The sequence below is a fragment of the Podarcis filfolensis genome (genome assembly GCF_964270895.1).
Source record: "Podarcis filfolensis genome assembly, chromosome: 1".
Classification (NCBI taxonomy): domain Eukaryota; kingdom Metazoa; phylum Chordata; class Lepidosauria; order Squamata; family Lacertidae; genus Podarcis; species Podarcis filfolensis.
In genome coordinates, this window is record NC_139604.1 from 34,206,321 (window position 1) to 34,222,798 (window position 16,478).

The 16,478-nt window shown below is 39.4% G+C and overlaps 1 protein-coding gene across 3 annotated transcripts in view; it reads right to left on the minus strand.

The window, feature by feature from the left end:
- Positions 1-16,478, minus strand: part of RIF1 (replication timing regulatory factor 1) — a 37,795-nt gene that overhangs the window by 7,342 nt on the left and 13,975 nt on the right. For all 3 annotated transcript variants that reach the window (XM_083578283.1, XM_083578281.1, XM_083578282.1), the window contains exons 15-29: positions 16,390-16,476; positions 12,358-12,431; positions 11,951-12,131; positions 11,587-11,694; positions 11,323-11,472; positions 10,912-11,011; positions 9,526-9,790; positions 8,446-8,488; positions 7,707-7,909; positions 6,628-6,727; positions 5,785-5,919; positions 5,329-5,477; positions 4,915-5,004; positions 4,766-4,832; positions 1,065-3,974 (exon numbers count right to left, since the gene is read on the minus strand). In XM_083578283.1, coding sequence (XP_083434409.1) covers positions 1,065-3,974; positions 4,766-4,832; positions 4,915-5,004; positions 5,329-5,477; positions 5,785-5,919; positions 6,628-6,727; positions 7,707-7,909; positions 8,446-8,488; positions 9,526-9,790; positions 10,912-11,011; positions 11,323-11,472; positions 11,587-11,694; positions 11,951-12,131; positions 12,358-12,431; positions 16,390-16,476 — 4,662 coding nt within the window. The remainder of the gene's footprint in view (positions 1-1,064; positions 3,975-4,765; positions 4,833-4,914; positions 5,005-5,328; positions 5,478-5,784; positions 5,920-6,627; positions 6,728-7,706; positions 7,910-8,445; positions 8,489-9,525; positions 9,791-10,911; positions 11,012-11,322; positions 11,473-11,586; positions 11,695-11,950; positions 12,132-12,357; positions 12,432-16,389; positions 16,477-16,478) is intronic.

Genomic DNA, 16,478 nt, shown 5'->3' on the forward strand with positions numbered 1-16,478 from the left:
TTAAATTTAATAACAAAAACAATTATAATCCCCATTATCTTAATCATAACAGCTGGAGACCACCAAAGTTCAAACCAACATCTTTTCAAAGTTCATTAATTAACTATACTACACTTTTGAGACCTACTGATCTACATTAATCTCTGGTTTAAATGAGATAAACTGGCAGATTTCAGCAATATTTGAGATATTTCACATTGGTGAGTGCAGTGACTACTAATTAAATAAAACTATTATTTATTAATCACCTGCCACACATGTCTCAGGGCAATGTACAAAATACAATGAAAACACAACACACACAAAATCAGATAAATGCAATATAAAGTAGGCAGGTGCCTATGGATAGCCTGAAAGCAGAACCTGAACAATTTTGTTCGTAGGAATGAAAAACTGTAGTACGAAGCAATCCAGAAGCCTGACTGTGGAGCAAATGATGATAAACATCAAAGGCTAGTAGATGGTTTTAAATGATACACGGAGTGAGGCATCAGTAGAAACAGTGTGCAACACTGATTAAGAATGGTCACAATTCAAGGCACAGTGTGTGGGAGCTGGGTATTTTGGAATACAGGATATTCCGTATTCTAAGTTGCACCACTGAGTTTACAGATGTTGCTGTAACAGATGCCCAGGTTTCTAGGTAAGTTAGATACATTATGTTAAGATAAGCAGCTTAATCTCTTACAAGCAAAAAAGAAGCTTCTGAATTGATAAAAGATATTTCCTCCACAAAGATTTAAAAGGCTACTACTAAAATGAGGCTGCATTTTAAATTGTATTTTTAACCCGTATTTTAATTAACTGTTTTTTCTTTTTCTATTACGTTTTATTGTAATTTTATTGGTGTTAGCCGCCCTGAGCCCAGTTCTGGCTGGGGAGGGCGGGGTATAAAAGGGAAAAAAAATATTTAAGCCTTAAAAGGGAGGGAGATCTGAAAAAATCATGGAGATTTTGTAGGTTTTAGCTCTTATTAAGGAAGAAATGGATACTGAACTGTATAAAGGATATAGATCCAATACAGAGATATTCACATATAAATTTACAAAAGCCACTTCAAGTACCTTGTTTGCAGGTGATGGAGAATCTTCTTCTTTTTGTCTTTTTACACCTCTCTTTAAAATGCTGGTAGAGGGAGAAGCTGATGGAGACCAAATACAGCGTGCCTGCACTCCATTAGGGCTTTCACTAATCTTGGCTACAGAAAGAGCATAAATTTCCTGAAACTTTAGAGGGGAATCTGAGCTATTTTCCTTCTGTACCAAGGCTGAGATTTCATGTTCTACTGATCTGCTGGCTATATCACTTTCTGCACCCTGTTCTTGAAGTTCTGGTACCTCTGTTACAGATACTGGTGTCTTGTCTACAACATTCTGAACGATGTCAGCTTTTGTTTCGCTGGCCTTTATTTCTTCAGGCTGGTTCACACTCATCTCTACGCCAGTCCTACCTTCTGGATGACCATTTTGATTACTATCTCCCGTTTTTACAGCACCTGGGTCCGTGTCTGCTTTTAAGGATGGACACTGAACAATGTGTTCTACTGAATCAGAGTCTACTGAACTTGGTTCTGAAGTTGCTTCAGCCAAGCTAACACAATCCAGATTTTCTGCAACAGATGTGTCACTCTCATCTTTGACACGGGATGATTTCTTGAGTTCCTCTTTTGGAGTGTCACCTCCTAGCAAATCCTCTTCAGATCGGATACCCTCATGTGAATCTTTCAGGGCAGAGGAATTGCTAATGGAGGACAGTGGTGTGCTCGCTGCACAAGGTTCCATATTGAGCCTTTCAGCAAACTGAGAATCAGCAGCAGCAGGAATGCTTGGCAAAGCCATTGTTGATTTATTAGCCATCTTTTTAGACTCCTTTAACTTTAGTTCTGGGCTACCTTCTTTTTTGGGGCTACCTTCTTTTTTTGGGCTACCTTCTTTTTTTATTTCAGTGATAGACTTTCCCAACAGTGGAGATGGCTTCTCACCACAGCAGTTACAGCTCTTTGATTTCCTTGTCCGCTTGCTTCTTTTGTGCTGACATTCACTTGTCTCTGAAGACTTCTCAGGTGAAGAAGAGACACTGATATCAGCAGTATAAGCACCACTTTCCAAACCTTTGGCAGGGGAATCAGAACATTTATCCATAACTGTCGTTCTCTGCCTGCTTTCTAGAGCTGACTCTGAAGTGGAGCGTGTCAGCATTCTGGCAGCAGTTCTTTCTGTATCTGAAGAGTCTCTACAAAGGGAAGTGTCCATATCTTGCTCAAGTCCTGAACATTCACTAAGTGGGAGGGTAGTTCTCTCTCTCTCTTGACCAGTAACACCAGACAGTAATGCTATTTCCATGTGTTCATCAGAATGCATTACATCTTTATTTTCTGGTGGCATGGTCTGGATTTCTGTTGCAGGTTTTGCATGAAACTCTTGGCTTTCTAGCACTTCCTTCACCTGGCTTTCAATTGAACTGCTTTCAAGTGAACTACTTTTATTTTTCGATCTTCCTAACCTTTTCCTCTTGGTTCCTTCTTCTCTTGTTTCAGAACTATCAGACTCAGAGTTTTCTATACTGGTAAGTAATCCCTGTGAAGTTCTTCTTGTCTGATACCGTGGAAACCCTTTAGGTTTCTCACCAGTTGTTTCTGGAACAGAATCTTGCAAGTCACTGATGTCAGATGATTGACTTCCTTCAGATTTTTCATTAGTTATGCTAGTTTCCTCTTGGATAGTTCTTGAAACATGGGAGTCCTTCAAGATCGTACCTTCTGCAGTCCTGCTCCCATGTACATTGATTTCTTTCTTTATACTTCCTTGTGCATCTATTGTTTTATCAGGAACAGATTTTTGCTTTTGTGCAGAAGCCTCTTTACTTTGTGAAATCTTCTTTGGCAGAACCTTTTCACCATCTTTACGCCCATCTTTTTTCTGTTGACTGTTCTCTTTGTCTGGACTACCTGAAGCTCCTTCTGCAGTTTCTGGTTTTCGTCTTAAAGAACGTCTTAACGCTTTTGGATGAGGTGAAACTTGTGGACTTTGGCCAACATTAGATATTGTAGTTGCTGCTAAAGTCAGCTCTGGAGGGGTATTCTCTTTAGAATCTAAGTTTGCTCCTGCTTTGGTCTCTGCAACATTGTCCAAAATTTGTTTATTTTCTATTGTACATCCTACTGCATTCAACTCAGAAACTTGAGAAGGGATGTCTAGCAAATATTCTGGTTCTTGTATTTCACCAGGCAATTCACACTTATCTTCTACAAGGTTGGCAGGAGACTCTTGCATATTTTTCTCCTGTTGCAACTGTGATATCTTTGATTTTTCTTCTTCTGAATTATCTGTTTTATTTTGCCTAAGGCTTGACTTTTTAATCCCAAGTGTACTTTCAGGTTGCAATTTTGAATTAGCCTTATTTTCATCTTTCAATCTTTTGACTTTGACATAAGTCTCCAGTGCACCTAAGATTTCTAGGTTTGACCTTTTAGGTCTGGGGGTGGCTTTTTCCACTTTGTGTTTGAAGGTGTTATTATTCTCCACATCTGGAATTCCTTTGAAAGAAGCATCTGAAGCAATCATGCATTCCTGTTTGGCTAATAAAGGAGTACTTGCAGATGTTCCAGACACAGTGAAAGTTGTAGGACTGAATGGTCTGTTTTCTGAACTATTAAATTTTTCCAGTGTTATGAAAGACTGTCTTCTGCTTACAGGCTGTGGGGTTCCTGAAATGACATCACTAGAGGCAGAGCTGCAGCTGCTGACATTAGAGGTACATTCATTTAGAGAACAATCCAATACTGAAGTCTCCTCTGGAACTGATTTAGGAGCACATGTTTCCAATTTCTCACAATTTGGATCTAAGCTCTGTTTGCCAGAAGTGGTAAGCTGTTCAGCGTTGGTGGAATTATTGTTCTCTGGAAGTACATCTGCCTTCCCACTTTCAGTTCCTTCATGGGCAATGCCAAGCAAGTCACTTGCTGCTTTTTCATCCTGCATTGAAAATAGCTTAGTGTCATTATACATTTTTTGACTATACTGCCTAATTCACATCCCACCTTTCCTCGAAACTCAAGGCACTATTATGTGCCAATCCTAGGCATCCATACAGCCAGATCTATTTAACTACAGCAAAGTTACTACAGCATGCACCTTCAGGCCATATCCTTGTCCAACAGTTATTGTAAAGAAGCAAAAGAAAGAAAGAAAAAATCTTATCACTAAATCACTTTGGATACTTTTCCTGTTATTTTACCAAAATTGCAAGCATTACAATTTAATTGTGTTTTTTGCAATCCCAGAATTTGCTCCAGGTAGGAACATGCAGGAAAATCCAGCAAAACTTGTGCAGGGGGAGGGGTTAAGTTGACAGTTCCAATTATTCACTAAAACAGTTTGCTAGCTTCAAAAATCTAGTCATTTGTTCCAACTAGAAACTGGTGACAGTCCTTCAAGTATAGACTATGCACTTTCTATAATGGAAGGCCTGAAGCCATTAGCAGAAGCAACCCATACATCCCAAGGCACCATGGCAGGGTGCAGATAGGCTTATGCCTTCACTCAAAAAGGAAGTCAAAGCCATCCAATGTACTTCAATAATGTTTCAGGTGTCAATATAAACCTTTTTGTGGCTGTTACACTTGGTAAGGATATGTGTCAGCAGCTACATGTGCTTTACTCCAGCTATACGCTACATCCCTTTCCCTATAAGTCCTTTATAATTTATTTATTTTTTAAAATGCCATTACTATCAATTCCCAGCAACTGTCAACATATGAAGATACCTGGGGCATTGTTTTGTTCTCTTCCTTCTCAGATTCTTCCTTCACATCCACAGAGGCTGGCTTATCCCTAAAATAAAGGCAACTTACTTAGATGCACGGAAAACTCAAACATTTTACATTTCAAAGCACTGTTGGTCCCTAATACTTACGGATAATCTTCCTGGCTCTGTGTATATTGGGAAAACAAGGTAGTATCTTGGGATGCATCAAGATTATTGTACATTGTAGGAATATCAATCCTGCAAAAAATAGAACTGGTCAACATTCCAATAAAATGAGTAGTCCTAATACATTTGATAAAGAATGGCATTTTAAGCTAGCAACTGTTCAAATTTGAAGGCTTGCTCTAGGGCCTGTGTAGGAACCATTCTACCCAGGGGTTGCACAGTGAGCTCCCTTATTGGTTACTGAACCTAGTTGGACAGAGGAAGTGGGACCAACTTGGAAGCTCTTCTTCTGCCAGCTCTTGGCAATGAAGGAGATGAACTACCTAGAAAGTTTCAGACCTGGTGGCACACAGAAAAATGTGCATTTCTTGACTCTTAAGTTACTAAGTTACAAACCTTTTAGTTCTTAGCACTTCTTTTTGGTGCTCTGTCAACACTCTCTCTTTTGTTTCTGGAGGAATAAACACAAAGTCAACAGTATTTTCCTCTTCCAGGAGCAAGTTTTTTCGATTTGTCTTTGTCAGCGAGTTTTCTAGTTTCATCTGCTTCATGAGAAAAAGTAAAATAAAGAGTGTAAATAATTTGCAGCTTATGAACACTAACAGTACATATCAGACAATGCTGTAAACCTTGAGCTGAGTGAAAATGGTTTCTGTTCACATCTGGGGATTCTGTCTATAATCAACTGCAAATTCCACCGCAATCTTCAAGTGAGCCCCATACTTACATGATTCAGCTCTCCTTATCAACAAGAAAAATAACTGGTGCTTAGAATAGAAAAAAACTGGGTATTATTGCTAGAGATGTAAGTGCCAATAAGAAACTATTTCATTTAATGAACTGATGTCTTACCTTTGAAGGTGTTACGGGGGAATTAATACTTTTCTGCTTTAGTTCATTGGTCTGTGCCAGCAAGGAGTCTCTTTTCCCACTAAGATTTACTTCTATTCCACTTATCTTTGCATCCCACTGGGAATTCTCTGTTTGCTGTAACAAAATTAAAATTTAATAAGAGTATTATAATACCTTAATTGAGTTCTTACTGTAGTTCTTACTATTAAACTACAATTTAATAAGAGTAATGTACTATTACCACAGAATGGCTGGGCTCACCCAGTCAATGGGTGGCATATAAATAAATTTATTATTATTATTTTTTCAGTTGCTTTTTAATGAAAAGTAACTCAAAGTGACTTACAAAAATAGCACATAGCTGAAGAACAACATGAAACTAAAACAAAGTGAAAGCTAAAAACACATTCATAGAAGGGCAGGACTAAGAAAGCCCATCACTGAATGAGGCCAAAGATAATTAAAAGCCAAAGGTTTGGTGGAAAAGAAATGTTATTGCTTGCCACATTGAGAGCATTTCATAAATGGGGACCCACCACTGAGGGGGTCTGTTCTCATGCCGACACCTTCTGCATCTCTCTTGGAGGGACACACAGAGAAAAGTCTCAGATAAACAAAGTTCATGTGGGAAGAAGAGGTCCTAGTTTCACCAATTCAGATTGTCAGAAGTGCTGCCAACTAAGTTTCTCCACAGATTTATCTGCAACTAACTTTAATAAACAAAAAAACCCCACCACACTCCTACTTTAGCAATTGTAAACTGAATGAAGGTGTGCATTTTGACCTATTTACTCAGAAAAATAAAAAGGTTTACTACAACCAATGCCAAACCCTAATACTTACAGAATCAGAGCATGTCCCGTTACATTCTCCCACTATGTCCGTGTTTTCAAAGCCAGGCAATGAGAGTAAATTTTTTTGCTTGGCTTGGCACAAAACACATCTGAAAGGAAGCAATCATGAAAGTTGCATTTAAAATCTTTGAATCCGATATTCAGACTTGGAACAATTAGTTTTTGGCACCATGTTTACACTTGAAAACTTATAAGAATGAAGCTTTGAGTCGCTAGCTACAATGCATTTTCAAGATGATGCAGCTTGGTATTCTATATCCAAACCCAAACATTATGCAAAACTTTCACCTGTTTTGATTGTCTGTATATGAATTCTATACTAGTTTATTGTGTGAAACGCCAAGTGAAATATGAAATTCTGGAGGACAAACAATACTATTACTTTGCTTCTGTTGTACAAGTTACTTCATTAATCCCAAATCAGAAGTAATTAGCAGTCAGTCAAATCAACCTTTCCCCAACCAAAAAGAACCACTAGAAGGTACCTGGTATTTATAAGCTTGACCAGGAGTGATAGAGAAAAGGAGAAAGCAGTTCTAGTCAAAAAGTTCCATTTGAAGTCCTTACATGAAATTTTGTACAGGAAGGCTTACACAAGAGGCAGGGTTAAGCCACCCTTTCCTCTACCCATTCTTCTGCTCAGATTTGCAGCGTCTAAAGCAGGCTTCCTCAACCTTGGCCCTCCAGATGTTTTTGGCCTACAACTCCCATGATCCCTAGCTAGCAGGACCAGTGGTCAGGGAAGATGGGAATTGTAGTCTCAAAACATCTGGAGGGCCGAGGTTGAGGAAGTATGGTCTAAAGAGTTCGTCTGGTTTTTAATTAAAGGAACTGTCATAGTGACCCACCCCAAGTCAGGACAGTTATGATATAGTTGTTTTCATATGCATCTACTGTTTTTCAAGTTCCCCCAACAAAATGCTTCTGATAGAAGTGCTTCATGTTTAGCAGACTGGAAAATGGTTAAGAATGCTTTTAAGATTGGCCGTCAGCTGGGATGGGGCTCTACACAAGTAAATGAGTTTGTCCACAAGTCTATAGGTATATCACAAGCTACAAAATTCTTACTTTAATTCTTCTGGGTATGTCAGCACTACAGCTTTACCAAATGTTGCATTCCAGAACTGAGCCACTTGACTACGTAGCTGTTTATTCTTGTGCAAAAACATTACGCACAGCAATGGAGAAAGCTCTTGCAGCAGCTCACTGTCAAAGGATCCAGCATAGGAAGACTGAAAACAACTAATACTTTCTGCCAATAACTTTTCAAACTGGAAAATAGAATAAAAAAATGTATCAAAAAGGTTATAGCTGCAAAAGGTGTTAACAGCAGATAATGGGCTAAGCGTTGTCTGCTTAGTTACAATGTAAAACTTAAAGCAAGACGGCCAATAATATAAGGAAGTTCTTGGAACGCTGTTTACAACCCCGGAGCCCTATTCTCTAGGCTAGATGGCACAGGAGATCATGGCAAAATCCTACACTAGACCCAAACAATGCACAATGAAGAAATTATTTACTACAAGTTTTTTCCCCTCCCCAAACTCCATGCACTGATTAGGCAATTCCTTGCCTGGGTTTAATCATGCAACACCCACTTAATTATGAGGAACTAGCGAAGTCTGTGGTAGCACAACAGAGATGCTGGTAAAACACACACACACACACACACACACACACACACACACACACTATACACTATGTGCAAGGGCAGCTCCTTTTATGGAATTATGCTACTAGGCTGCATGGTATTAAAAAACGTATTCAAGAGACAGAAAAGCTTCCCACCACCACCAGTCCAAATTACCTTGTTGTTGAGCCCATTGGTCACTTTAGATGCATTAGTAGACCTGATGGGGGAAAGGAGATAACTGATGAGTATTCATATAAGGAATAACCTCTGCTTCTTTATTTCTTTATTTACTGGTTACAGCATTCATATCCCCTTAGCCAAAAAAAGCTCTGGGAGTAGCTTACAAAAAAAGTTTTAAGACTATGCCTGCCCTCAGGCGTACAATTAGTCTTAAAAATAGATTCTGTCAGATAAGGTACAATATAGGACCTACCTTATTTTTATAGTTTAAAATTGTGGCAAAGTGTTTTCAATAATGTTTTTAAAGCTGTGACCTCCCCTTTATGCTAAGATGAAGGGCAATCAATCAATCAATCAATCAATTGCAGGAGGAAGCTCAATATAGGAAAAAACTCAAAAACTGGATAGTGTTGTAATTTTATCATAACCATAACATTTATACACATTTAAAGAAACACACCATTTTGGGACACATCAAATAGCCAACCAAATCAAGGCTGCCAAGAGTGAATTTTCAGTAAGCAGTTGATTCTAGCCTCCTGTAGCTTTTAGGGCTATCACCCAATTAAGCAACTCTCAGTTTGATCAATGATGAGCTTCGGCCTACTGACCAAACTTGTATATTGATAGAAAGGTAACTCTGAAGCAAGTGGTGTACTTTCTTATTTTTGGATGAAGCACACATCTCTTAAGGAGGCATCATTTTTTAAAAAAAAGTATCGCTCCCCCTTCTGTGTCATAGGAAATGACATCTCTTAAAACTGTGTGCTCTCTGCAGTTAATACTTGTGTTAAATATATTTTTAAAAACAGCTGTAAAAGCAAAATTTAAAATTAATAAATCTGATTACAGATTGCAAATGGAACTTTTGCATCAAGGTGCTACGTAAGCTGCTATCCAACTCCTCAATGTAGCATCAATAAAGTACCTCTGGAACATCATTGGACTAGTGGTATAGCCATGTAGGGTTCCTAAGCTATTTCAATTACATGTATGAAACAAGTTAGCCATAGTAATGAAAGTAGTATACAACTGCAAAGTCAGTACTGCATAGCTATATAGCAGAGTACTCACTTTATTTTTTCATAAAATGCTGATAACGGTTTCGCAATAGTTCTGAACAGAGGTCTGATGACTGAAGGTAGGGAGATGTGGCCAATGATATTTTGAAGAGCACCAATAACGGAAGTGCTGATAGAGGTCTTTCTTTCAGGGCTGGATTCCTTGGACACAATCATCTGAAGTGAGTTTACTAGTATCACCAAAAGTTTAATTAAGGACGACAGCTTGCCAAGGGGATCTTTTTTCTTTTTGGACCAGTCTGCAGGCATCTGTGGGGCTAAGGATCAGTATGTTAAGTTGACAACATTTATTTTAGCAATTAAGGTAGTTTATATTAAAGTTAAGGTTTAAATAGCAAGGACCACCACACCTGCATCTATTTATAAATACCATTCCTCCTTTCCCTTGGAACATGCCGAATATTGAGAGTGTTATTCAATACTACAGCTATATTCCTTGAACAGGGTTAAGAGTTCATATGGAGATCGTGTACTCCCTTCCCTTTTCTGTTCCCATATTTTAAATTCTAGAACATGAAGTAGCTGTAATTAACATCACAGCAGATGATTAAGGGCAATGGGATAGGATGAAGGAATCTTCACAGGAGGGAAAAGTACATGTGATCCTAATGGCCTGCTCACCTCTTAACCATGTGCAACAGCCCTTCCAAAAGAGGAGGGCAATACAGCAATAAAGCCTATTCTCCCATGGAAGGGAATGCTGCACACACATACACCCCAGGGACTCCTTGCAAGTTTCAAGACCCCCCCCCACTCCACACGTACCCTGCCTCCCATCATGACAAGCATTTTACTTAAAGTATTTAATAGCACAGCTGAAGAACTTAATCCAGACTAACTTTAAAAGTAGTTCACTGCACTGCTGACTTCAGTAGAGGCTTCAGAATTTACGTCAAACTACCAAACAACACGTGTCTATACAACTTTAAGAAACTTGTTACTAGAAGTCTGAGCACAGCTCTTAATCAACATATCAGTTCAACTGTCAAAACAGTAAACCGACCAAACATGTACAGCAACTCAGCAGCTCTCTGCTTCATAATACAGGAAGCCTAGATACATTTGAAATCAATATTATGAATGCCATTCTTACATAGCCTAAGAAAACAACACTCAAGCACAAGAAGAAGGTAGCAGGAATAAGGAAACCCCAACGATGCAGAAGCACAAAAAAAACCTTTAGAAAAAAAAACACTGAGGGGGGGAAATCCTGAAACAGTCAAATGAGGACTGAGCAGGCTCACTGGGCAAGAAAAGCTGACTGTCCAGGTGTGGAGGTGAGGGAAGAGAAAGGAAGTATCAGAAAATCAGGAGAAGGAATGGAATGAACCACTCCCCAATGCAACTTTTAGTTGCAAATTCCACTTATTATCCTTACATCTATTTGATGGTTGGTATTTAGTGCCATAAGGTGCAAAATTGATGCAGTCAACCATAACTGACGTGATGTGAGCGAGGCCATCCAACATGGACTGATTCTGAAAGAAAATAAATATATTTACCACATCAGTATAGAATGAAAGACAAGGGATAGGATTTTACATAAACACCAACCACATTTTGTATTAAGAGCAGCCTATACAGTCGTAACTTGGGTTACAGATGCTTTGGGTTGTGCACCGCTCCGAAACCGAAGTACCGGAACAGGTTACTTCTGGATTTTGGCACTCGCGCATGTGCAGAACCGCTAAATCGTGCATGTGCAGAAGCGCTGAATCGCAACCCACACTGCCACATCTGCACACGCGCGGGTTGCGAACATGCCTCCCGCACAGATCACTGTACTTACAATATCTGCTTCATCTTCTAATCCAGATATTATTTTAGCACAGAGTTCTTCACAGCATAGATTATCTTCTGCTGTTGCTACCAGCAAAGCACAACGGGCAAATGCTCTATACAGCTCTGACCAGGAACGGAGCAATGTTTTCATTGTAGGCTGTAATGAAAGAAAAGAAGCAGAGATCACAGTACTTTCTGGTCTAAGATTACTGCTACACACACTTCTTTCTTTCTTTCTTTCTTTTTTTTAAAAATCCAATTAGTTTCTTACCTGTGGAAATTCAGAACATGGGAATATGGTATTCACAGGGAGCAACAATGCACTGTAAAGTGCATTGAAATTATGTTCCAAAGCATCACCTTGATTTACTTCATTTGTCTAAAGGGAAAAAAAACACAACTGAACTTTATACACTCAAAGAAACCTGGTATCCTTAGCTTTGTTTTTCTAAAATATTTTTCACTTTTAATCTAGACATGCATCATCATTAAGACACATGGGAATTCTGGCTTTTTGTGCCTGACTGGATCCTAGATCATTTTACAGACACTATACTTTTAAAATGCAATTTCAGCAATGTACATTCTTTGGTATTTTCATGTATAGTCATTTAGGTAGAACCAACACACTGTACCTGGTTAATCCACTCAGTTAAGGGGTTAACTATAATACTCCACATTCTCCAGAGATGTTCCTTATTTTCCAGATACTTTGAGCTTTGGTTGACAATTGTGAATACAGACTCACTAAAAGTCAGAGGAGATGTAGGGCCAGACAAAACACATCCTACAAGTGATTCATAGTTCAAGAAAAACCTGATTTAAAAGAAAACAGAAGAAACACTCAGCAACTTCAAATTATTTAGCAACTACATCATTCAACAAAGTTGTAATAACTTTGACTTACAGATTGAGGAGGGAAAGAAAAATATTAGTTACATTTTAAAGCAGAAGATTATGGTAATCAGATCAGCCCAAATGAATTCAGATATTAGGATATATAAATACCAGGGTATAGAAAAGCTTTGCTCTTAGTACCTACCTTTCATCTTGAACATAGCATTTCAACAGATCTTCATGGAAAGAAAGCTGAATTAAAAACAATGCTGGAGTCCCCTGGCAAGGAAAAAAGCCATAGTACTTAGTCAACAAGTCTGCTATGTTTGGCAATATTTCACAAACATATGGCTCTATTCTGTCTTACATATTCTATCCCGTATAAGCTTCAACAACACCTGTTCGCTGGATTAAGCTATAGGGGTCAACAATTACGTTTCAGTTTCAAGGAACAGATCATTGCTAAATGATTCAATCCCAAGATGTGATCTGTGTTCACTGTGCTCATATGCAATTACAAAGTGTGACTGGAAAGTTCGGTGAATGGTCACAGAAATCAGACAGCGAGAAAGATTTGAACATACAATCAGCATCGGAAACCCACAAAATGCTCACAATTGTGTATGGAGATGAAGCTGTAACTCGAAAGACAGTGTATGAGTAGTTTAAGCATTTCTGTGAAGGGCAGCAAACCATCGAAGACGACCTTGTCTGGCAGACCATCAACGAGCAGAACAGGAGCAAATGTCGAGAGAGTTTGTGAGTTATTGATGTGGAATCAGCGTTCGTCCATCTGAATGATGGCGGAAGAATTGCATATTCTGCATGAAATCATTACTGGTGTTACTGAGTTGTCCCACTCTCCATATTCTCCAGATCTGGCCCCACCGGATTTCTTTTTCCAAAACTGAAATCTGACTGAAAGCGCACAGATTTCCCAACATTTCACACGTCCAAGCTGCTGTGACGAGGGAACTGAAAGCAGTACGAAAAGCGGACTACTCCAGAAGTTTCCAACAGTTCTAAGAACGTTGTCAACGGTGCGTTGTATCAGAGGGGGCCTACTTTGAAGGCCTGCAAGACATTTATGTTTGAATATTTCTCGCTGTCCAATTTCTGTGACCATTCACCAAACTATCCGGTCACACCTTGTATAAGACTTTTGGGGGACTTCCGGGTTGGCGCCTCCGGCAATGGCAGAGCTCCTCCGATTGGGAGGAACTTGCTCCGTGGAAGTCAGGGTCTGACTGCCACGGCGAAGGCGGAGACCCTCTGAAATCACAAGCGGGAGAAGCTTGTGAACTTGGGATTCGGCTGGCACCTTCTGCGCCTCCCCTACTCGCGGGGAAACCCTGTTTTGGGGATCTGGAGCGACGTGGGGTGAGTGGCGCGGTGCTTTTAATTGACTGCTTCTTTCACAGAGTGAAGCCGCATTGCTGTTGCCGGAGACCGCTGACTTTTTCCTGTGGACAATTGGATTTTGAACAACTACCCGTGAGTAGAACGGAAAATTGGATTTTTAAATACCTTAATTTGGCACCGAAACGGGGAAGGTCTTAAACAGGAAGTCCGCCTTCCTCTTTTGTAAATAGATTGAAGCAAAGATGTTATAAGCTAAAGTCTTTGAAAGCTTTTGGCAAAGGATTAAATTTCCATCGGTTGAAACTACAAAACCCCCCTTGGAAGCAGGAGAAGAGGGGGGAAATTTTGGACTTAGCGAGCCTGCAGGAGAGAGTGAAAAACCAAATTACCACTGCTCTGAACCTGCAAAAGGGCTGCCAGAAAGAGTAAAGTTTTGGGAGAGTTCATTGACTGTGAACAGAACATTTTTGACAGCTAGTTAAATAAGAGAAAGATACTGTTTCCATTGTCCTCTTCTGTGTTTTAAAAAGGAGGAAAAGTAACTGAAAATTGAAACTATCTTTATGGCTTGAGTTGTGTTTGAAAGAACTGATACAAGTGGAGACTGTTTCCCTCTAGAGGGAGCCTTTGAAACTGTTACAGGAGCATAACTGGGGAATCACCAGCTGCGAGATAAGAAATTGTGAGAACCAGAGATTGACCTTGGACCATATAAAATGTTGACAGGAGAAGCCATTGTGACGGTATTATGTAAGATAAGCTATTCGCTGGAACAGCTTCATAAGAAGACGGATGACATGTCTTTTAAAATTGACAACTTGGAACAAAAAGTGACTAATTGGAGACAAAAAGTGAGCATTAATACAGAAACAATTCTGGACTTGGTACAAGAATCTACTTTGGCAGGACAAATTGTGGAGTAGAAAGAGAAAGCTGTGGTTGTTGAGTCTAAAGGAATACAAGCGGGATCCTCAGTCTTACAGAAGCAAATTGAGGATTACAAATTGAGGCCTTCTATGCTTGAATCAAGAAAAAGCCAGATTTTGAGAATTGGATCCCGGCTTGGACGGAAGAAGGAAAGTTGGAAAGATCCCTCTATGCAGGGATTAACTGACTTTTGGGACATGGACTTGGGTCTGGAGGAGATTGGAGTTCTGGGGGCCTTTGGATTTGGAGGAATTTTGAAACATGTCATGAAACACCTTATAGACCTTAGCTTCAACCATGGAAATTTGGCTGATCTGTCCAGAAGGAATAAAAGCATGGATAGGTTGGAGTCTTCCCGAGATCTGCTCTTTGGCATTAAAGAATATGAAGAAGACCTGCAGAAGGGACCTGGAAAAGAGTTAAGAGCCTCGGACATAAGATCTCCAGGTTGATGGACTATATGGAATTGACGGAAAGGACTGGCAGAATCCGAAACCAGGGAGAGGAGATGGTGGAAGAAGATTGGAGAATTTAAAGTTTATATATAGAAATACTGTAAAATTAATGAGTGATAGAAAAATGGTGGAAAGAAACTTTATGGCCTTAGCAGAAATATTATAAGGAGTTAAGCATATATAAGTATTTTAGTTTTAATGAAAAATAAGGTTAAAAAATATGTTAAGATATCTATAATATGATAGAAAATAGAGGAAGATGGAAAGGATTTGCTGGAACAATTAATAGAAGTGGAACACAAAAAGGGAGGTGAGAGGAAGTCGAGGAAACAAGGGAATGAAAGACTGAGTATGGAAAAGGTGTGATATATGTTTTTAAATGGTTTTTGTTCTGTTTTGTTTAGGGTTAGGGTGGGTTAGGGTTTTGTTTAGTTTAGTTTACTGTGTTTAGTTTAATGTGTTTAGGTTGTGTTTTGTATTGTTTACACATTGTATTATATTGTTTCTTTTCTTTCTTTGTTTTTCTCTCTTGTCTTTTTTCTTTTTCTTTCCCTTTTCTGTAATCTTTAAAAGTAATAAATATTATTTTTTTTAAAAAAGACTTTTGGGAAGAAAATTTTCAAAGAAAGAGAGCTAGTGGGAAAAACCTGAAGCCCTTAAATGGCTATTAATCAGCTATAACCATCTATTTATGATCTCTGATCTCAGAAATGCTACACTTGATGCTACAATCAGATACACATTCAGCTTATGATTAAGAAACTGGTATATTCAAGGGACGCGGACACAGAGACTAGGGCTTGCCAATCAGAAGGTCGGTGGTTCGAATCCCCGCCACGGGGTGAGCTCCCGTTGCTCGGTCCCTGCTCCTGCCCACCTAACAGTTCGAAAGCACGTCAAAGTGCAAGTAGATAAATAGGTACCGCTCCGGCAGGAAAGTAAACGGCGTTTCTGTGCGCTGCTCTGGTCCGCCCAAAGCGGCTTAGTCATGCTGGCCACTTGAACCGGAAGCTGTACGCTGGCTCCCTCGGCCAATAAAGCAAGATGAGTGCGCAACCCCACAGTCATCCGCGACTGGACCTAACAGTCAGGGGTACCTTTACCTTTTTTATATTCAAGGCATATTGTATTTTGTTGCATCCTAGAAATGTCAATATCTCTCTTTCCAGCTTTTCTTACTAACAGAACCTTGGCGATCTTAGGCTAAAATAGTTAATGTTTTAAACAGGGAGCCCTCCATGCGACTCCTGCCAGTATTTTCTGGTATGGTCACTACTCAAAGAAAAGGAGTCAGGCTCCTTATATACTATGCTGTAGTATACATAAATACTCAGAAACATTTCTAGCTAAAGCATACACGCGTCTTACTAGTTATGCTTTGTCATGAGAACAAAGGTCATCTGCCTATTATATATTGTACAAGTGACATGATGGGTAGGATAAGCTTTACACACACACACACACACACACACACACACACACAGCCCACTTACATTCAGAAGATCCATGTCAGCAACTTGATAGGCTGGGGATCCTAGTACTTTTGGAGGCAGTTCTTTGATTGTGATTTCTATCAGGGACT